We start from the raw sequence: 23,565 nt of genomic DNA, 5'->3' as shown, positions 1-23,565 counted from the left end.
AAAAACTATAGTACAGTATTAAAATCAGGATATCGATGCAATCCATCTATCTTGTTCAGATTTCCCCAATTTATTTGATCTTGTGTGTGTGTGTATTAGTTCCATGCAATTTTATCATATGTGTAGGTTCATGCATCCTCTACCACAGTCAAGATACAGAATAGTGGGGCTGGCCCGGTGGTGCAGCGGTTAAGTGCGCACATTCCGCTTCCACGGCCCAGGGTTCGCTGGCCTGGATCCCGGGTGTGGACATGGCACCGCTCGGCACACTATGCTGTGGCAGGCGTCCCACATATAAAGTAGAGAAAGATGGGCACAGATGTTAGCTCAGGGCCAGTCTTCCTCAGCGAAAAGTGGAGGATTGGTAGCAGTTAGCTCAGGGCTAATCTTCCTCAAAAAATAAAATTTTTAAAAAAGATACAGAATAGTTCCATCACCAAAAAGATCCCTCATGTTGCCCCTTTTTGACCACACTCACTTTCATCTGGTTCTCCCTCCTTAATGCCTGGCAACCACTAATCTGTTGTCTGTTTCTATAATTTTGTCTTTTCAAGAATGTTATACAAATGAAATTATATAGTATGGAACCTTTTGGGATTGACATTTTTCACTCAGCATCATTCTCTGGAGAGTCATCCAAGTTGTTGGGAATGTCGAGTGTCAATAGTTTCTTTCTTTTTATTGCTGAGTAGTATGGTATGGTTGGACCACAGTTTTGTAACCATTCACCCGAGAAAGACTTCAGGGTTGTTTCCAGGTTTTGGCTATTAGGCTGTGAATATTTGTTTACAGGTTACTGTGTGAACAAAAATTTCCATTTCTTGGGGGTAAATGCCCAAGAGTGTGATTGCTGTGTCAAAAGGTAAGTGCATGTTTAGTTTTGAAAGACTCTTCCAAATTGTTTTGCAGAGTGGCTGTAACATTTTATGTTCCCATCAGCAATTTATGAATATATCCAATTTTTCTGCATCTTTGTCAGCATTTGGTGTTATTACTATTTTTTATTTTAGCCATTCTGATAGTTGTATCGTGATAGCTCATTGTAATTTTATTTTGTGTTTCCCTAATAGCTAACGATGATGAAAATCTTTTTTTTTTTTCGAGGAAGATTAGCCCTGAGCTAACTGCTGCCAATCCTCCTCTTTTCGCCGAGGAAGATTAGCCCTGAGCTCACATCTGTGCCAGTCTTCCTCTATTTTGTATGTGGACACTGCCACAGCATGGCTGATGAGTGGAGTAGGTCTGTGCCCAAGATCCGAACTGGCGAACTGGGCTGCTGAAGCATGTGGAACTTTCACCACTCAGCCATTGGGCTGGCCCCCATCAGGTTCAGTTTTTGACTATATGTCCAATTGCTAGATCACAATTTGTTGAAAAGGTTATCCTTCCTCCACTGAATTTCTTTTTCATCTTTGTCAAAGATCAGTTGAGCATATTTCTATGGGTCTATTTTGCTGTCCTCTGTTCTGTTGCATTGGTCTATGTGTTTATCTTTTCTCCGATACTACAGTGTCTTGATTACTGTAGCTACATCTATAGTATGTGTTCATTTCAGGTAGAGTGAGTCATCCCACTTTATTTTTCGTTTTCAGCATTTCTTTAGCTATTCTAGGACTTGTGTTTGCTCATATAAATTTTAGAATAAGCTTGTCTATGGGTACATTAAGTCTTGCTAGAAATAGTTAAGCTCACAGACCAATTTGAGGGAGAATTGACACCATTTCTATACTTAGTCTTCAAATTCATGAACTCAGTATGTCTATTTATTTATTTATTTAGATCTTTGATTTTTTTTTTTTTTTGAGGAAGATTAGCCCTGAGCTAACTACTGCCAATCCTCCTCTTTTTTTGTTGAGGAAGACTGGCCCTGAGCTAAAATCAATTCCCATCTTCCTCTACTTTATATGTGGGATGCCTACCACAGCATGGCTTTTTGCCAAGCGGTGCCATGTCCGCACCCGGGATCCGAACCGGCAAACCCCGGGCCGCCGAGAAGCAAAATGTGTGAACTTAACAGCTATGCCACCGGGCCAGCCCCGAGATCTTTGATTTCTTTCATCAAAATTTGTATAATTTTCTGTCTTATTCCTGTACATGTTTAATAAATGTATTCTTAAGTATTCATTTTCTTTGAAGCAATTATAAATGATATTGTGTTTTTCATTTCAGTTTGTACATGCTCATTGTTACTACATAGAAATTATGTAGAATTAATTAGGAGTGTATTGTTTATTTTCCACCTTTGGAGATTTTCTTGTTATTTTTCTATTAATTTCTAGTTTGATCCCACTGTAGTCGGAAACCAAACTCTGTATGCTTTCGATTTTTTTTTTTTAAAGATTTTATTTTTTCCTTTTTCTCCCCAAAGCCCCCCGGGTACATAGTTGTGTATTCTTCGTTGTGGGTTCTTCTAGTTGTGGCATGTGGGATGCTGCCTCAGCGTGGTCTGATGAGCAGTGCCATGTCGGCGCCCAGGATTCGAACCAACGAAACACTGGGTCGCCTGCAGCGGAGCGCGCGAACTTAACCACTCGGCCACGGGGCCAGCCCCAGTATGCTTTCGATTTTTAAAAAAATTTTTTTAAAGATTGGCACCTGAGCTAACATCTGTTGCCAATCTTCTTCTTCTTCTTTTTTTTATTCTTCTCCCCAAAGCCCCCAGTACATAGTTGTATATTCTAGTTGTAGGTCCTTCTGTTTGTGCTATGTGGGACATCGCCTCAGCATGGCTTGAAGAGCAGTGCCATGTCCGCACCCAGGATCCGAACTGGCAAAACCTTGGGCTGCCAAAGTGGAGTGTGTGAACTTAACCATTCAGACACGGGGCTGGCCCCCCTTTTAAATATTTTTTAGTTCTGTTTTATTACTTTAAGGAGAGCATTCCTCTGGAGTATTTCCAGAGGAAGACAATGTGGGTGATGAAGGAACTGGTTCCATGTCTTGTGACGAATGATTGAAAAAATGGTTGTAGTTTAGAGAACCAAAACTTATAAAGGAAACATCAGAGCTTCTTCAAATATTTGAAAGTCTACCAGGCTCAAGAGCGATTAAACTTCTACTGTACTATTCCACGGTTTAGAATTTAGGCCAGTTGGCTGAAACTGTCCTTAGCCAACATAAGGAGTAGGCAGCCTTGAGAACCAATGAGGTCCCTGTCATTTCAAGTGTCCTAGTGATGAGAATCAAGGCTGCCCCAGGGAGAGAAGCCCAAGGTGACGTGCCCTACATACCAATCTGGGAAGTATAGGATGCTCTGACTTAATCCGATCTGATTCTTATCTGAAGTTATAGGACCGCCCAATAATCAGACCCTAACTACACTGCTACCATTTTAACAATTTTTTTTAATCTTTCCTTTGTCTTGTAAAGAAATAACTCACCTATCTATGCCTTATAAATTTAGCTCTAACCCTCAACACATTGCAGCTCTTACTGCCCATGGGTCCTGTCCCCATGCTATTCTCTAAATAAGGGAGCACTACTGCCAGACTTTGAGAGTCCAAGAAATCTTTCTTTCAACTCCTTGACTCACCAAGTCCGCATCACTAGCACCACCTGGAAATTAATTATTGGTCAGGAATATTGCTAAATTAAGTTTTCCATGATGGGGCCATTAAACTAGATGGCCTGAAAGATTCTTTACAGTTCCAGGCTCTTGCTTCCATGTTCACTAATATTTGTGTTCATTATAAAACTAAGTAATTTTATTTTGTACTTTATTTTGAAAATATGTTTTTTGTATAAGAAGCATAAAGTTATGCTTTAAAATGAACAAATCTTTAAAATCACATAAAACTCTGAAGTGAGGTTCTTGCAGGCAGTGTAGAGATGGGTGATGTGTTTTAAGCATCTACCCTGACAATTTCTGTCTTTTAATTGTTCTTCTTATGCCATTTATATTTAAAGTGGTTATTGACATGTTACAGCTTCAATCTGCCATTATTTGTTTTCTGGTTGTTCATTTTGTTCTCATTCCTATTTCCCTTTTCTTGCCTTCCTGTAGGATATTTGAACATTTTTTAGAAATTCTATTTTGATTTCTCTATAGTGTTTTTGAATATAGCTCTTGGTATAGCTTTTTATCTTACGTATTTTATTTTATAGTTTTATTATTTACTTTATAGTTTTTTAATGCAATATACATGCATACATACCACTGTTTACTGGTATGAGCACTTAAACCAAGTGAAGTGGAGAAAATTTACTCCCATTTAGGTCCCTTTGTCATGGGCTAATTGCTCCGAGGAACTCAAGGCTGGGTTTGGAGCATTGAGCTATTCTTCCAAATTTTTTTTCCCCTTTTGTTATGCTAAGGAATGCAATCACCAACCACCCTCAACCGACCAGGCCTCACCACAAGAGCTATGCCTGTGGCCTTTGCCTTATTTTCAATGCTAAGATCTCTCCAGGAGGAGCTTAGGCCTTCTTACCATAATGTGACCCGCAGTGTGTGGGGAAGCATGTTTTCCAACTGAGCCTGTGCAAGCGAGTACCCACCTCTGTCTTTTGAATATTTATTCCCCATCTGAAATAAAAGTCCCTGCTTCCCTTTGTTCAGGGACGCCATGACTCTGGAAATGATTCCACATGGTCTCTTATTTGCTGCAAATATACTTTACTTTGTGAGACAGCTACTTCCTTCTGGTGGAGAGTCTGACTGAATTCGCCAGGAGGCAAATCCCCTTTGTTTCGTTAACACCTTTACCTTTCTCCCTTTTAAATATAAATAGCCTAAGTATTTCCTCTCTGTACATTGAACCCACAGCAGATGACGTTATAGCTTGTTTTCACTATAAAACCTGATCTTAAAAAATTAATCAGGAGATGGTTATTCTATTATATTTACCCTGACTTTTACTCATCTCATTGGTCTGTCTTCCTTCCTGAAGTCCCATCCTCCTTGTGTTATAACTTCCTTTCTGGTTAGAGAATTTCCTTTAGCCATTCTTTAAGGGTAGGTCTGCTGGCAACTGATTCTCTTAGGTTTCCTTCATCTGAGAAGTCTTTATCTTGCCTTCATTCCTGAAGGATGTATTTGCTGGATATAGAATTGGCGGTTGTCAGTGGACGGAAAAGCAGAGGGCTGACCAGTCCTGCCCAACTGTTTCCACGAGGGGGTTGGAGAAGGAATTGAAGATCAGGTCCCCACTTAGCCCTGTTGAAACTGTGGAGAGGAGTGGGGTGCTTTGACTGGAGGAAGGCGAGGACAGTTAACAAGGTGTCCTGTCCTGTTAGGCCACCTTTTCCCCAGTTCTTTGACTCAGGAGAGCAGGCTTTTCTTTGTTGGAGGTTCTAGGTTGCAGGCTTCTCCAGTGCCCTGGCAGGGATCTGTGGGAGGCCAAAAGAAAGCCCCGGGAACTCACTGCCTTGTCTTTCCTCAAGTCCCAAGGTCCCTAGGCAGTCCTTACTCCCACCTTCCGGAGTTTTCCTGTGTTTGAGGTATAATTAACATACAAGGAAATGCAACCATGTTGAGGATACATATTGATGAGTTCTGTTACATTTATATATCTGTGTAGCTATGACCACAATCAAGATATAGAATATTTCCATCACAACAAAAAGTTCCCTTGTGCCCCTCTCAACCAACTGCTTCCCTCCATATCCTGGAGCAGGCCACTCCTGGTGTGTTTTCTGTCACTGTAGATTTTTCTTTTGTCACTATGGATTTGTTTTTCTAGCTGGTTCACATAAACGGAATCACACAATATGAAATCATTTATGTCTACTCTTTTTTGCTAAGCATTACATTTTTGAGATTTGTCCATGTTTCATGTGAGTATTTAGTTTCTTTTTATTGCTAATGACAAATAAAAATGGCAAGTAATAGGATATATTGGAGTATATGAGGAAGCCATTTTGTGTAAACCTAATTCGGCCTGACCTTTTCTTTCCAAAAGGGCCTGACCGAGGCCGTTGAGCATGCATTGTATATCTGCTTTAGAGATTCCCTATGGCAAGCGCAAAGGCCCTTGAGATAGAGGTGCAACTTCTCTCCCCCTCCCAACGTTGGCATCTCCTTAAAGATTAAGCATCTTTCTTTAGGCTGGAAACGGATTGCAGCGTTCATCTGTGACCGCCCAGCCCGAGGCAACACACCTGCCACCCCGCAGCGTTCACTGAGACAGCAGACCTATCTGCCGTTTCCATCAATCGCTGTGCTGACAGAGCAGCCTCGTGACTATTGTAAAAGGGACATTTCAATCACATGTGAAACATACTCTGTGAGGGTATATAACCACCCTGTATACCCCCACTTCTTTGGAGTGCTCTGTTCCTTTGTGGAAGGACTCTCCCGGGTTATAATCCTCAGATTTAAGCTCAGAATAAACTCACCCAAATTTTCGTTTATAGATTGGTTATGGATTATTTTTGTTGACACTAAGTAGTTTTCAATCGTATGGCTATGTTACAAATTGTTGACTCAGTCACTTGTGGTAGGCAGCTTTTAAGACTGCTCCCAGTGATCCCCCACCACCTGGTATTCACTTCCTTGGGCAGTCCACAGCCTTGAATGTGGGCTGGATTTAGCGACTTCGTTTAATAGCAACACTTGGTAGTGGGAGTCTTTTTCATTGTAGCCATCCTAATGGGTGTGTACGGATATTTCATTGTGGCTTTCTTTTGCGTTTCACTTCTGACTAATGATGCTGAGTATCTTTTCATATGCTTGTTTGCCATGCAATATCTATTTTCTTGTAGTGTTCATTCAAATCTTTCACTACCTTTAAAAAATTTGGTTGTCTATTTATAATTGAATTGTAAGAGGCATTTATATATTTTAAATACCAAGCCTTTGTTGGATACATGTTTTGCAAATATTTTTTCCCAGTCTATGGCTTGCCTTTTAATTTTTGCAGTGTATTTCAAAGACCAGAAGTTTTCAATTTTGATGAAGTTTAATTTATCAATGTTTTCTTTATGGTTCATAGTTTTTGGTCCTGTGTAGGAAATCTGTGCCTATCCCAAAGTTACCAAGGTCTTCTCCTATGCTTTATTTTGGAAATTATCATGGACTAACCACCCTGAGTAACTCAAAGGAGGTTTGGGAAGCATTTGACTGTTTCTCTTTTAGTTATGTCAAGAGATGCAATTACCAATCACCCTGAGCCAGTTCAAACCCGACCACAAAAGCAACACCTGCTCTGATGGGCTGAGAAGTACCTGAGTCACCTTTGCTGCATTTTAATGTTAAGATCTCTGTCCTAGGAGGAGCTTAGGCCTTATTACCATAACATGTAATGTATGTGGAAGCATATTTTCAAACTGCACTGGCGTGAGCAAATACCCACCTCTACATGTGATGAGGAAACCTCCCTTTTGAATATTCATTCCTCATCTGAAATAAAAGGCACCTGTTTTCCTTTGCTCAGGGGCCATGGCTTTGGAAACGATTCCATGGTCTTGTTAGTTGCTGAAGATAAATCTTACTTCGTGTGACAACTATTTCTGGTGAAGGCTTTGATTTTAACTCACCAAGAAGTGGACCCACTTTGGTTCAGTAACAATGTCTTAGAGTTTTACTTTTGCATTTTGATCTGGTACCCATTTCAAAATAATTTTTGGTTTTCCTCTGCCCGGCTGGAGTGGCAGCTGGGTGCTTCTGGCTCACCATGCCAGAAAGTAGGAGAGTGGAGCTACAGGAAGTGTCTGTGCACAGCAAGAGAACATTCCTGCTCCAGCCGAAAAAAAAAATAATTTTTTGTGTATCGCATGAAATAAAAGACAATGTTCATTTCATTTTTTAGACACCTTTATTGAGGTATAACTGACATACAATATATGGAGCATATTTAAAGTGTATAATTTAATAAGCTTTGACATGTATATACCCCCCCTTGAAACCATCAGTGCAATCAAATGAATGCATCCATCACCCTCAAGTCTCCTCATGCCCCTTTGTAATGTCTTCCTCCCATCCTTTCCTGCCTCCCACACCTGAGCAACCACTGATCTACCTTCTGTTATTGTAGATTCATAGAGGAAGGGTCAGTCACCAGGAGCTACAATTGTGGAGGGACATAGCCTCTGCCAGAGACACAATGACAAGTTAGGGTTGTGGTAGGGAGTAAACATCTTGGCCTCTCTCTTCCCATCCTTGGATCACATGAAGTTGCTTACTGTTGGCCAAACCCAACTACCAGCCAGAGGGCAAGGAAGCCCAGGTAAGGCAGTCTGTGAGGGTCAGCCTTCTAGGGCAGACAGCATGTAGAGACAGTCATATGTACAGAGCATGTACAATGGTCATCTTTTGCAGGACCTCTGATGGAAAAATTCCAAGAGTGGTCAGCCTATGGGTTTGCGACTTGAAGAGAGTGGAACCAGAACTAATTGTTAAGACCAGCCAGGCAAGTAAGTGCATCTCTATGTAGTTGGGCAGAGGGCAGCCCCTTTTTCCTGTCCGTTGTGCCACTGTTAAAGATGGTGTTGGGCTGCCCCGGTGGTGCAGTGGTTAAGTGCACATGTTGCGCTTCTCAGCGGCCCAGGGTTTACCGGTTCAGATCCCGGGTATGGACATGGCACTGCTTGGCAAGCCATGCTGTGGTAGGCGTCCCACATATAAAGTGGAGGAAGATGGGCATGGATATTATCTCAGGGCCAGTCTTCCTCAGCAAAAAGAGGAGGATTGGCAGCAGATGTTAGCTCAGGGCTAATCTTCCTCAAAAAAAAAAAAAAAGATGGTGTTGGTGTTGATGTTGAAACCCCTTTTCTGGGTCTCTAGAGACAGGAACTCCAGCAGTGGCAGGGTCACTCCTGGGCACTGCTGACTAGGTCCATGATAGAGACCCTTTTTCTACAACCTGTTCCTGTCATTACACAGTGACATCTCCAGTCCTTATTTGTGTTCCTCTGTCCACTATGGGTACCGCTGTTACAGACAAATTGACTTTAAGAGATGGTTCTCATTTAAAATAAACCTGACTTTGACCTTTTAAGCACTAAAGTTTTGTTTTTCATTGGCTATTTATTTATTTTCATGAGCAGAGTGGCCCTGAGCTAACATCTGTTGCCAATCTTCCTCTTTTTATTTTTCTCCCCAAAGCCCCAGTACATAGTTGTATATCCTAGTTGTAGATCATTCTAGTTCCTCTATGTGGGATGCTGCCACACCATGGCTTGATGAGCGGTGTGTAGGTCCACACGCAGGATCCGAACCAGCGAACCCCGGGCCACTGAAGAAGAGCACACGAAGTTAACTGCTCGGCCACGGGGCCGGCCCCTAAGCACCAAAGTTTTGATCTTTATTTTTATCCTTATTTTAGAAAGCCATGCCATAGCAGGAAGCAGCAGGAGGATGACTGCATGGGATTGTTGAAAAGCGACTGCAAGAACCCAGTGAGTGCAGGTGTGCTGCTCAGGGGCCTTTGTTTTAGAGGTGAGAACATGGGTTGAAATGTTATTTAAAGCCAACTCTATCTATGAAAAAGGGGAAAGATGGGACACGTGGACCAAGTGGGGAGCAGGGAGTGGTGGTCTGCCAGTCTCTCCTGCAGTGGTGGAGTAGGCATGTGGAGGCATAGGCCAGCAATCTAAGTAATAGATACAATACTCTTCCACATCGTTACCTTTGATAAATTGTCCATTTTCTTGCTTTGTAGACGTTGCTGGGACCACAAACCATGTCTCATTCACAATAAATCTCCAGTATCTGAGTCTGAAAGATCTTTGGCTCATTCTCACTAAATCTCATCTTCAAGCCTGAGTTTCCTCAGCCATCAAATGGGAATCAGACTTTGCTATCAGGGATGTTATGAGGATCAAGTGTGTATATCTTTGTAAAGTGCCCAGCACACAGAGGTACTCAAGGCATTAGTATCCCATATCCTTAATCCATATTTTGGAGCAGAACATTTTGGTGCTTAGATTAGCATTTCCTCCTACCTGACTGTCTTCCCATCCCTTGTCCCCATCCCAACCCCCTAAGCTCTTCAGACTTTATCATCATTTCCTTTAATTGTTTGTTTCCTTTCCTAAGGCCAGCAAGTTTCCTCAGAGATTACATGAGCTTCTCGTTGGAAGCCAGCCTTCTGTAATCTTGCTGTGAAGCATGAGGTGGCTCAGGACCCCGGGCTTTTCCTTGCTTTGAGATGGGTTCTGCTCCGGTCAGTTAGACACCTTATGTGTGTGGAGGTCTATATGGCTCAGCAACCAGGGCCTATCTGGACTTTCTAGGATGAGTACACTGTGCAGAACAGAGAGTGCCTATTAACTGGTAGTGCCAGAAAAGTTTCTGCTCTTTCCTTGCCTATATAAAGTCAGTTCTTTTCCAGGCAGTGATTAACTCATTGAGGATCAGGTGAAGACTTGACAATTTGAGCAGAGGGATTGTTAAATATAAATATGAACTATTAGAAAATGTTCTCAAAGAGACTTTTCACCCTTATTCTTAGTAGACATCTCTGGTTAGTGTATTCTTCTATATGCATAGGTTTTATTCACAAGGTGGTGTCGTGCACCTGATACCAGGTAAAGCTCCATAATTTGTAGGGCCCCAGTGTGAAATGAAAATGAGGGATCTCTTCCTCAAAAACTAAGAATTTCAAGATACCAATAGCAAAGAATTAAACCAAGCATGGGGCTCTGAATTCACAGGAAAGAATTAAACCAAGCATGGGGCTCTGAATTCACAGGTTGTATACCCATGAGGCCAGCTGTTCCCCACACCGAAGGTCCAACACCCTAAATTTCTATTTGATTAGAAACTGAACAGCCTGCCTCACTTTTGTAGAGCATGTTGACATTTCAAAGACTTTTGATTTATTACTATAATTTGTTAAATTATGTAAAAGCCTAGGAAGGTGGAGATCATTGTTATTTTCCAGGTGTGAAAAGCTGAGGCCTCATATATTTTGAAAAAGCTTAACCCCAGACCACTTATGAGCCATGGCAGCCAAGCTCTTCCACCATGAGAACTTCCAATGAGGGCTTTGATAGTGACCAAGGGCCAGCCACTCACTACCTAGATTTATATTTGGCTCTTGACCAAAGTGTTGCTTATTTGCTAGACCAAGAAAGTTGTGAAGTAAAATACATCTGTGAAACCTCTTTTACCTTAGAAACCCAGTCATCTTGGGTGTCTTTATTGTAGTAGGTTGGGGGAAGTCCTCAATGAATTGTTTGGTTTAATCAGCAGTCCCACTGAGAATTGGTATTGAAAAAGAGGTCACAAGGCAGAGGACTCCAAGAAGGGTGACTCTAATTGGTGGCAATCTCCAGAATTGGAAAACCACCCCTTCCCCCCGGGAAAGGGAAGGTGACTCCTCTTGGAATTGACAGTAGCGTATGGCTCCTTGGATCATTTGCAAGGAGTTGACTCCTAGGCCAGCCTTTGTCCTTTTACTCATGTGCCTTCTGTTCAGTGAACGGTTCCTCATTGGTGAGAATGTTAATTTGCTATAAATTATTGAGGCGATGTATTCCACATCAAACAAATTATTGGATTAAGTGTGTTTTTCTTTTCCTTGTTATTATCCTTATCAGAAAGAGAATGATTTATCATTGAAACTTTAAGGGAAGGCCATAGACTCAAACTCTATGGATTATCTATGTAGGAGACAATTTTGCTAATACTTGATGAAAAGGCACAACATACAAAAAAGCTAGATGTGCTCAATTTTTATTCTTTTGGAAATGATGTTTCAAATTATAGATGTAATAAATTCTTTGTAGAAGGTCTAGAGACGTCTACACCCAAAATCCAAAATCCATCCACCTGGAATTACACCCACAGTTAGAATTTTAGTGTATTTCTAGTTGGACTTTCCTCATTCCCTAGCTAGACTGGGCAGAAGGTCTAGGTGTCTCTGCTGTACTGTTGCATAAAGTGGCTCAGAATAGCCTAGTAACTGAGAGATTTCCAAAGAGTAGACCTGTGAGCCTCTGCTACAGCGCTCCTCCCAGAGTCAGACCTTGCTTGGATCCTTCTCCCTTTGATGACACAATGATTGATGTTTGGGCGAGGATTCCACTAGACGAGACAGGTAAGAGATGCCAGCTGGAAGCATGGTGGGAAAGGAGCAGAAAGAGAAGCAGGACTATTCACCGTACACAAAGGAACCTGTGTAGCCTCCCACTCAGGGTAACTTCATTCCTTCTCTAAATATGGTATCTACCCAACAGATCAAATTTACTGTTTTCACTGTTTGCCCCTTGGCTAAGTGTCTGCCTCTCTCAGGCTCCTTGTGAAGTGAGGATATGTGCAAGTAACAGAAGAGAAGTCCTATTTTTTCCCAGATTTATAGGTGGAGGCAAGGCACTCTCCACTCCCCACTTCGGGAACTTCAGGCCTGTACTTCCCACCTTGAGTGCCACTTTCAATCCTCCTAGTGACTAAGTTGTTTTTCTGGAGCCTAGGTCCCAACCACAGATGGGAAACATTAGCCACTGAAAACAGTGTAGCTGTGTGTATATACATTCCTGAAAGAAGAAGGGTTCCTGTTAAACCTCGCCAACGGAGGAAGCCACGCAGCAACAGTCATTTTGAAAGAGGCACTAACTTGCTGGAAATGGCCACTGTGATGGTGATAATGGCGCTCCTGCTGGTGGTGGAGGTGATGATACATAAGAAAACAGCCATTGCTACCAATGATTTAAAGCTTACTAGGACCAAGAATTGTGCTCAGCTCTTTTCATCCATCTCACTTCATCTTCTAAAAAACCCTATGAGATAAGTACTACTTTTATCTCCATTTTGCAGATGGGATTGATTATTCCAGTGTTCATCCTTGTACTTGCTGTCACACACTGAACTATAACCTTATTACAGTCATCATCTTCATGCTTGTTGGCACACACCGAACCTTACACTTTGCTAGCAGCCATCTTCTTGCTCGGAATCTCCACTGAAACTTTAAAATTATTCCAGCAGCCATCTCATGCTTGCTGCATTATCTGAACGTTCATCTTATTCCACCCTTCATCGTCATGTTTGTTATTGTGCTCTGAATTTTAACATTATTTCAATAGTCATCATCATGCTTTTTGTCTCCTACTGATCATTCTCCTCATTTGAGCATTCATCCTCATGCTTGTTGTCCTACAATGAAACTGCAACTTATTCCAGTGGTCATCCTCACCGTTGTTATCTGACACTGAACATTAACCTTATTCCAGCAGTCAGCATCATGCTTCTTGTCTCACCTGAATGTTGCCCTTATTCCAACAGGCATCTTCTTGGTAGTTGTGTCACACTGAATCTTAACCTAATCCATCGGTAATATTATGTTGACATACTCTAAACCTTAACCATATGCCAGTGGCCATGTTAATGGTTGTGGTGTCACACTGAACTTTTAACTTTATTCCACCAGTAATCTTGTTTGTGTTCCCTCAGTGACCCTTAACTCCAGCAGTCATTTTCATGCTTCTCATTGTAAACTGTATATTCACTTTTATTCTAGCTTTCAATCGAATGCTTGATATCACACATGAAGCAAAACTTTATTCCACTGGTCATCTTCCCACATGTTGTCTCATACTGAATCTTAACCTCGTTCCAACAGTTATCACCATGCTTGCTGTCTCACAAAGAACTGTAATCTTATTCTTGTGGTTGTCATCATGCTTGTTGTCTCACACTCAACCTTAACCTTATTCAAGCAATCATGTTCCTGACAATGTTTGACACTTAACCTTATGACACTCTTGTAACTTTATACCAGCGGTCATCTTCAGGTTTGTTAATTCACACTGAACAGTAGCCTAATACCAAAGGTCAGCTTCCTGCTTGATGTCTCACAACAAATTTATCCATTTTCCAGTGGTCCTCTTCGTAATTGTAGTCTCACACTGAACTTAACCTTCTTCCAGAGGTCATCTTCATGCGTGTTCCCTCACTCAGAAGCTTTGTAAGTCATCTACTCGCTTATTGTTGCACATTGAACCTTAACCTTATTTCAGCAGACATCCTCATACAAATTGTCACACTTTTAACCTTTACCATATTTCCACAGTCATTTTCAGGTTTGCTGTCTCATCCTGAACTTTCTTTCTTTTTTTTTCTAGATTGGCACCTGAGCTAAGAACTGTTGCCAATCTTTTGTTTTTTCTGCTTTATCTCCCCAAATCCCCCCCATACATAGTTGTATATCCTAGTTGCAGGTCCTTCTAGTTGTGGCATGTGGGACGCCGCCTCAGCGTGGCCTGACGAGTGGTGCCATGCCCGCGCCCAGGATCTGAACCGGCGAAACCCTGGGCTGCTGCAGTAGAGCGCACAAACTTAACCACTCGGCCACGGGGCCGGCCCCTGAACTTTCATTATAGCAGTCATCAACATATTTGTTGTGTCACGCTGAACTGTACCTTTATTCCAGCAGTAATCAACATGCCTGTTTTCTCACATTGGCTATACCTTTATCCCAGCACTCAGCTTCTTGCTTTTTGTCACACACTGAAGAATGACCTTAATCCAATGGCCACCTTTATGATTGCTGTATCACACAGAACATTAACCTTATGCTGGCAGTCATCTTCATGCTATTATCTCACTCTGATCCTTAACCATAACCTATCAGTCATTGGTTATTGTGTCACACTGAACCTTATCCCATTCCTGCAGTGAACTTCTAGCTTGTTGTCACACTCATGGTTGTTGGGTCACACTGAACTTGAAACTTATTCCCAGTGATCCTCTTTCTTGTTGCCGCACACCAAATCTAACCTCATTCAGCAGTCAGCTGGATGCTCTCCGTCTCACACTGATGAGTAAACTGATTCTGGCATTCATCACTATGCTGATTGTGTTAAATGGAAACATAATCTAACTTGGGCAGCCATCTAATTGCTGTGCTGCCTAGTGAACCTTTCCCTCAGTCCAGCAGTCATCTTCAGGATTGCTTCTCACACTGAGAACTGCCTTATTCCAGCAGTCATCTTCATGCTCGCTGCCTCACACTGAATCATACCTTTACCCAGTGAAAATGTCCTGCTTTTGTCTCACGCTGAACAAGTGACCATCTTGGTGCTTGTGGTTTCAACCTCAATCTTAACTTTACTCCAGTGGTCATCTTTGTGTATATTGTTTCACGCTGAACCTTAAAATCATTCCATCCGTTAGATCCATATGCTTGTTATCAAACACTGAACCATAAGTCTATTCCAGGTGTCATCTATGCTTGTTGTCTCACTCTGAACGTTAATATAATTCATGTAAGTCATTTTAAAAAGTAAACGTGACCGTATCTGTTTGGTGCTTAAAATTTAAAACAAAATGATCTGTCCAATTGCTATAGTTTAAGAAAATAAGTCATTTTTCCATTCTCTTTTAGGAAAAAACTGCAGCACAAATTAACTCAGTAGAGAGTAGTGAAAACAGAATTACATTGAAGTCATAATTTAGAAAACAAATGTTCTCATTTTAGGTTAGTAAGTATGACATATAATTGTTGGTAACAAAAGCCAACAAGAAAGAAACCCAGACATTTGTATCCTAACATGTTTGCATGCATCATAAAGACAACAAAAACCGTGTTTTAAACTTTTCCAAGAGATGAGTATAGATAAAAAGAAGAAAAACTGTCCCTTGTTTATTTTTCCCCCAAATGCTCTTCTACATTCAGCAATAGAAAATTTTACTTTTCAAAAGCATATGACAGCTATCAGTACAAATTTCTCATTTTAACATTCACTTTTCATTTCATTATACACAAGTTAGGTATTAATGATGCTAGTCTGATAGATGCCGGTTCGTGCCGCCATGATAGCGATGCTAGGTGGCATTCTTCATTCCTCTGATTTTTCTTCTTCAATCTTGGGAACACCAGGCACATCAGAGAAAAGTTCATTCAGTATTTTTCTATAAAGGGTCCCTGTGAAAGGATTTCTCTACATTTAGGAGACTTGCTTACACCTTCTGATTCTTCAGACTTGTCTGTCTCTGCAACTGCTGCTACCTGAACCGTTTGTATTTGTGGTGACTGAATAACCGATGGCTGTGATGTCTCAAATACTCTTGGGGCTTGTACCGTTCTGCCTGAAGGGAATTGCACTAGAGGTACAGCTGGGGAGCCTCTTCTGATGCCTGATCCAGCTACAGAAACCTGAGCTAAAGCACGGATTGAATTTTGACTGGAGTCTGCATATGAGCAGATTCACTCTGCCACAGAATCTGCTGCACCTGTTACAGAATCTGTTACACAGAATCTGCTTCATCCTGCTGGGATTCAATTATTTCCAAGGTCATTTGTCTTAATATATTTTTTTCCTGCCACATTTGCTCATTAAGACATTTTCAATCAAAGCTTTGCTCCTTCTCTGTTTTCTTCTTCATCTATCTGTCTGCGATGTGATTTCTGCAGTGGACCTGGTCACTGATCACAGATGGGAGGAGGTGGAGAGAACGAGTCCACCGCCCCTTGGGAGCAGAGCTGCTGCCCAGCAACCAGGCGCAGGTGGCCCCTTGTTGTTTCCATGTCAGCTCTGACGCACGGCAGCGATTCCCAGCCCAGCCGGGACCCGAAACAGTCATTTTTATGCTGTTGTCACACAGTGGACATTAACATTATTTGCGTCTTTATCTTAATGTTTCTTGTCTCCTGATCAGTAACAGCTGCAGGTATTATCATCATTCTTGTTGTCCCACATTCAACCTTAAACTTACTCCACTGAACATCCTCATACTTATCTCGCTTTTAACTTAAACTTATCCCAAGATCAGCTTCCTGTTGTGCCTCACAGTAAACCTTACCCTTTTCCAGGCTGCGAGCTTCGAATCCTAATGGGCATCTGTCGATGAAACTGGATGCCCCGCACTCTCCTAGATCAGGTCTCCAGAATGGCTGTTTAACCCCTGCTATTCCTGAATGCCTAAGAGGGTATACACCTGGCGGCCGCCTCAAAGGCAGGAAAAGGCTAGGTTACAGAAATGGCACATGCTTGATGTCGGTTACTAAATCCCTACATCACATGGAGCTCCAATTAAATAGAATGAGCCCAGGAACCATTAGGCGGTGACCCAGAAGCAGACCACCTCTGTACAAGTTTATGTGATGTGGTTTCAAATCAAAAGACACTCAAATCCTACAAGTCCACTTTAAAGCATGTACTGTTTAGTCCTTGAGGGAACAAGGTCATCACAATATAAGGCGCAGAGAAGAAAGGGAAACCTTGACTAAGTTTGGTAAAGTGGAATACAGAGGATTGTTCAAGCCTTCATAGATAAAGTTCAGGTAAGCAATGCTCCTTTGAGGCAATGCAAGTGCCCCTCCAAGAAGACCAAAATAACAAATGGGTTCAGACTACCAACAGCCAATGGCTTTTAGCAGAGGAAAAAAAGTAGAGTGAACCATTTTCTTTCTTTTTTTTTTGAGGAAGATTAGCCCTGAGCTTACATCCATGCCCATCTCCCTCTCTTTTGTATGTGGGACACCCGCCACAGCATGGCTTGCCAAGCGGTGCCATGTCTGCACCCGGGACCCGGCGAACCCTGGGCCGCCAAAGCAGAACATGCGCACTTAACCGCTGCGTCACTGGGCTGGGCTGTGAGCCATTTTCTTAAGGGCACATCAACTTCATACTAAAGATGTTAGGCAGGTAAATCCTATAGCAACATACACCTTTACTACAAGCAAATGACTTGTACTAAGAGGCTTTCTGGCATCACATGGAAGAATTGAATTTTCAGTCCCACCTTTACCAACAGGAGTGACTCCTCCCTTTGTGTATGGGGTGTGATCTTGGTACAGCTGTATTAATCCAAGAGCTTGTTGATGCTTTTAATCTCAGGGGCCTTTAAAAAGGTGAATGGGAATGTAGTGGCGCGGGGAAGTTAAGATAATGGCCTCCAGGGGGAAAACCAGACTCCAAAACTTGGAGATTCTATTGTTCGGAATGCAGTGCATAGAGAAGGTCAGAATGGAACCTGAAGATGGCTGAAGCAGATAGAGGGAACATCCTGGTTTGAATTCATCACTCTCACGGAAGGTGTTGCAGACACAACAGAGAGACATTTAGTCAACTTCTATAGTTTTTTAGCAGCTGGAGTGGTTGAAGGATAAGTCTGAATCCACATGGACTACTCATATTGTTTATTTCGAATAAAAATCTAGAGGAATTCTTCAGTGACTCAGTAGTTATATACCTTTTGAATGTAAACCGGTTCTCTAATATATGAATCAGGTTTCCAGGTAATCTTTGGAGACAAAATTTTGTTTTTGAAAATCGATGTATCATGTCTGTTGGGGATTGTAATGGGTTTCAGTTATTGAGTGGAAAGGTATGTAATATTTTAATAACTTTGGATCCCTAAAAAATGTGAACTTAGGTCTTGCTAGATCTCTGAGAAGTCCTGTCTGACAATGCAATCTGAAAAACGCTGGACAGAGACTAACTTATATACCACTCTGGTGAGAAAAGAATCTACCACTACCCCCTAATTCCAGTAATTAAAATTTCAGAATTAGGGGGCTGAGTAAACATTATTCAGGCTAAGGAGAGACTAAGAGATGAGCTGTCTTCCTGTCCATTGCATATTTGTTACAGAGGAAAAGAAGCAGAGGCTGCCCAAGGCTAAAGGGTGAGCTTTGGTTATTTATGAGATTACTCAGCTCATATCACAACGTTAGAAACGAGAGAGAGGGTTTCAGGAAGAAAGATCATGCAATTTCACCTCGCAGTTTCCTGGAGCTGACCAAGACTGTTTCTCTTCGGAATGTCATGGTGACTGCAGGTGCAAGCGGGCAAAATGTAATATCTCTCCTCCCCTACCTGATGGCAAGCCACTTGGGGGCTGATTCACCCGTATGGTACCTTGATTTTGGCCTAGACAACCTCCTCAGCATGCTGTGAAACAAGCCCTGATGATTCAAGAGGGCCTGTTACAGAAACCTTCAAGTGCGCATTGCAACTTCTCTCTGTTTTCAGGACAGACCACTACGGAATCTCGAGGGAGAGCTGTCTCAGCTGGGTGTGGGGAGGCTAGGTCTCGCCTAAGTCCTTCAGCTTCCTGCTTTCACTGCCAGCCTTGATAGCGGGGCAGCTATGAACAATTGCTGTATAACATACATAGAACATATCCCCCAACAACCTCTTAGCAAGGAAACGGGGAGTACAAAAACGTAGGGAAGCAGAATGGGGAGCAACCCGATCTCTTCTATGCTACTGCCCTTTCACAAACACCAAGGACACTCCAAAAGACATTAAAGTAATTGAGAGGTCCTAGGCTGTATTCTAAAGTTGTGCCTTACAAATAGAATCCTTATTTTCTAGGGTCTTTAGGACACTTACCAAATTTTATCAAACATAAGTCTTAAGAAAAACCTAAATGAACTTTAAAAGCAGAAAAAGAATGAACCTCGTTTTCTAATCACAATGCAGCAAAACCAAAAATTAAGAAAATGGCAACATTGTACAGCTCTTGGGTCAAAGGGGAATTATGAAAACTGCAAAAACAATTTCGAAATCATCAATAACATTGTGATGGTTCATTTTATGTGCCAAGTTCACTGAGCTAAGGGATGCTCACCTAGCTGGTAAGACATTATTTCTGGGCATGTCTGTGAGGATGTTTCTGGAAGAGATTAGCATTTGATTTAGTGACTGAGTAAAGAGACCTGCCCTCACCAATGTGGGTGGGTATCATCCAATCAGTTAATGACCTGCATAGAACAAAAAGGTATAGGAAAGGCGAATTCTCTCACTCTCCTTTTCAGCTGGGATGTCCATCTTTGCCTGCCCTGGAACATCAGAGCTCCTTGTTCTCTAGCTTTTGGAGTCTGGGACTTACATCTGCAGCCCCCTAGTTCTCAGGCCTTTCGCCTTAGACTGGGAGTTACACCATCTGCTCCCCTGCTTCTTACGTCTTTGGACTCAGATTGAATTATACCACCAGCTCTCCTGGTTCTCCAGCTTGCAGACGGCAGATTATGGGACTTCTCTATCTTCATAACTGTCTGAGCCAATTCCTATAATAAATCTCCTCATATATATCCTATTGGTTCTGTTTCTCTGGAGAATCCTAACACAAACATTATATATAAAAGCTATGGAATTTAACAAAAGCAATACTTAGAGGAAAATTCATAGCATTTAATACTTTATCATTAAGCAACAAAGAACTAAAATACAATTTGCTAGATATTTATTGAAAACTTATACTATGTAGGGCCTGGACAAAATATATTTTATTTAATCTTCACAGTGCTTATGAGGTAGGTACCGCATTTTGCCCTTATCTTTTTGAAATGTTAGAAGTATAATTAGGCACATCCACACCATGTTCTATGATACCTGTTTCCAAGAATTATTTCACATTATTTCTTGATTCAATGCCACAAATGTTTATTAGTGCTTATTACATATAGGATGCTGTAACAAAGAAATGAATAATAGATGTTCTCTACCCTGTAAAATCCAGTCATGTGAATTTATGATGTAGATGAGGGGGAGGATGCAGTTCATATTATGATTGTAACTAACCCTACTAGCTAAAATTGACTGTATTAGATGCTAAAAATGATGCATAAATCCAGCACCATGGTTTCAGAGAATAAAGTGATTCCAACTTAGGGTGGGGGCAGGATTCCACTGCGGTGCTTGTTGCCGCTGCTCAAGGAAGCAGCTCAAAGTTGTTCAAACAATTAGTTAATGTGATGGAAGCAGCAAGAGCATATACGTTTTCACTTTATTAAAATATTGCATAGATACAGAGCAGTTGGGCACATCCATTCTAAGGCACTGTTCTGGTTTTAATGCAGTTCCACAAGAGAGAAAAGAGAAGCCATTACATTCCGTATTTTTCATCTCTACATTCAGACTCCTCCCGCGTTACATGTTTATTGCTACAGGGATCTCAGTTTTAACCCCACACTTATAGCAGCATCATACAGTGACCTGTATGACAAGAATTAAAGACACATCCTGGCCCTAGCACTTGATATCATTTGGCACTTAATCACAAACTCTCTTGCATTGTTCTCCATTTGTTTCCCAACTCTTGTTTAACTAAAGATATTATAAACTCTTTATGAACCTGACCCACGGATTAATTTCTTTAGTAGTTTCCATTAGGCCTAGAACAGGACTAGTTAGGCACATGGTAGATACCCCCAAAACACTTATATTAAATATCAATTCCAAGAATTTCAATGGAATAGAAAACATATACTTTCCCTAGTTCTAGTTTAAGGAAAGGATGACTGGTATCTTCATAAAGAGAAAATACTTGAATATCCTATTGTATTTTATAACAAGGAACTAGGCTGAATGAATATTTTCATGTATTAACAGCTTTAACTGACAAAGAGAGTTCTTCCCTTGCTATAGGAATTTGAGTCATTACCATGATTATATGAAAACATTTATATAAGTAGCAATGTGTGTGTGTGTGATTATAAGTAAAATTCAAAGAGGCTGAGAATCACTGAGCTACTTATAAATTATCTGAATTAGTGACCCTCACCTCCTTAAAATAATATGTGTGTATGTATATGTGAATGTGTGTGTATATATTACATAAAAAACATATATGTATAAAAAGTTTTTCATAACACCCTTGAAACAACTGAAGATAACTAGGCTTGGGAGCAACAAGACTATACTGATAGCTATAGAAATATTTGTTAAAGGCAAGGTATGCCAAGCAGTATTTGCAGAATACTTAGTTCTGTCGGTTATTACTAGGCGTGCATGAAAAAAGTTCTGGAGTCAAATAGGCTTGCAACATTGAGCCAAAAGAGGTGCTTTTCCCACCTTTCCTGGAGGACCTCTCAGACAGTCTCATGTGCTGATGTGCACTGCGAGTCTAGAAAGGAGAAACAGCAGGAAGGGATTCCCAAACTTATTTGCAGAATATCTTGCAGAACTAAGTGCTCTATGACACACATTTAGGGAGACACTGAATTAAAGAATGGGTGAAGTTTAAAAAGCACTCAGAGACACGTGGTTGAATAGCAAAGGAGAGTCAAAAGCAATGGACACTGGTTCCCCAGCCAATCTAAGTTAAATGAGATTCTGCTTGTATGACTTCAACTGTCAAATGAATTCTTCCACATCCAGCTTACTTATTCTGTGAACAAACTAAATCATCAACTAAACAGCATCACCTCAGACTGCCAACTACGCAGACTGGCAAACTTTGCAAAAGTCAAAAGTAAAAGTTAAAATCTTCATTTCCTTAAACATAAAAAAATCTCAGCGGAAATAACCCAGTTCTTACCAGGCAAATGAAATCCTCTTCATCCATGTGTTCCTGACACATTTTTATTATTTGACAAAATATACTGCCTCCTTTCTTGCCACTTGGGACACATATAAAGCTTTGAACAAATATAATCACCTTGAATAATGACAGTAGAGTAATTATGGTGCTGTTATAAAAGATATGTCAGATAGGCATAATTATCCATTATACTGACCCTACCCTGAAAAGGATTGTCATCATTTGTACGCTTTATGCTTGCATCTATGATACAATTGGCTTGGGACCAAAAATTCTCATTGTAATAAAAAAATAAGAGTTGTAGAGACAGAACAAATCAAATCTAGGAAAACTGCAAGAGTAGGTGGATACTCTAGAATTCATATGCCTTGGAAGATGGGTTTTTAAAATGGTAAAAAAAAAAAAAAAAAGCTGTTCTTATAAGCTCAAACAAAAAGATTCTTCCAAGATAAACAGGCTGCTGCAGGTTAAGATTTTTTTTTTTGAGTTAGTGTCAATTTCTGTAGGATCTGTTTTCTTTAACAATTCTTAAAGAAGTCCTCTAAAGTGAGTGACTTGGTGCATAATAAGGCCTGCTCTCTGTCTGAAGCTTTTAGAACAATGACTACACTTGTACGGCTTCTCCCCCGTATGAATTCTTAAATGTATAACAAGGCTTGGTCTCTGTCTAAAGCTTTTCCCACAATAATTACATTTAAAAGGTCTTTCTTCAGTGTGAGTTCTCTGGTGCAAAGTAAGAGCAGTCAGTCTACTGAAACTTTTCCCACAATTATGACATCTATGAGGTTTTTCCCCTGAATGAGTTTTAAGATGTCTTTTAAGACTTGATCCATGACAAAAGCTTTTCCCACACTCAAGGCATTTATATGTTTCTTCTTCAGAATGGGTTCTCTGGTGCCCTATAAGGTGTGACCGCCGGGTGAATCGCTTTTTACACACAGTGCATTCATAGGGTCTTTCCCCTGTATGAAGTCGTTGGTGTCTATAAAGGTCCGAACTACGAAGGAATCTTTTTCCGCATTCAGGGCATTTGTGAGGTTCTTCTCCTGAATGAATTCTCTGGTGTCCTGTAAGTTGTGACTTTCGAGCAAAACATTTTCCACACTGAGAACATCGGTGAGGTTTGTCTCCTGGATTCTTTTTCTTATGGGGTCTAGGGTTGAGAGGTTCTTCCAAGTTGGAGCTCTCAGGTTTCTCTCCTGCAGAGGGGTTCTGATGATCTACAAGTTTTGTTAACTCTGTCTGTAAATCCTCTGGGGGGGTTTCCCACTGATTTTCTAACTGTACATAGTCTTTTTGCAAAATGGGACCATGGAGAGCATTCCCCTCTAAAGTAACAATAAATGGATACATATTCTCCATTTTTTTCTGTTTTGAAGGATCTTCTTCATTTTCTATCCCAATCTCAAAAC

The 23,565-nt window shown here is 41.1% G+C and overlaps 1 protein-coding gene and 1 long non-coding RNA gene across 7 annotated transcripts in view; one reads left to right on the top strand and one right to left on the bottom strand.

Annotated features, from left to right (window-relative positions):
* LOC139081164 (uncharacterized) overlaps positions 1-22,592 on the top strand; it is a 27,557-nt gene extending 4,965 nt beyond the window's left edge. For both annotated transcript variants that reach the window (XR_011536249.1, XR_011536248.1), the window contains exons 2-4: positions 8,258-8,352; positions 9,264-9,376; positions 9,600-22,592. This is a non-coding gene — a long non-coding RNA (uncharacterized lncRNA). The remainder of the gene's footprint in view (positions 1-8,257; positions 8,353-9,263; positions 9,377-9,599) is intronic.
* The window catches only part of ZNF449 (zinc finger protein 449), a 29,958-nt gene continuing 26,998 nt past the window's right edge, over positions 20,606-23,565 (bottom strand). For all 5 annotated transcript variants that reach the window (XM_070606175.1, XM_070606178.1, XM_070606180.1 and 2 more), the window contains one exon: positions 20,606-23,565. In XM_070606175.1, the coding sequence (XP_070462276.1) occupies positions 22,682-23,565 (884 nt within the window). In that variant the 3' untranslated portion in view covers positions 20,606-22,681.

The sequence above is a fragment of the Equus przewalskii genome, chromosome X, assembly GCF_037783145.1.
Source record: "Equus przewalskii isolate Varuska chromosome X, EquPr2, whole genome shotgun sequence".
NCBI classification, from domain to species: Eukaryota; Metazoa; Chordata; class Mammalia; order Perissodactyla; family Equidae; genus Equus; species Equus przewalskii.
Note: the sequence above shows the minus strand (reverse complement) of the source record. Positions and strands in the feature narration are given on the sequence as shown.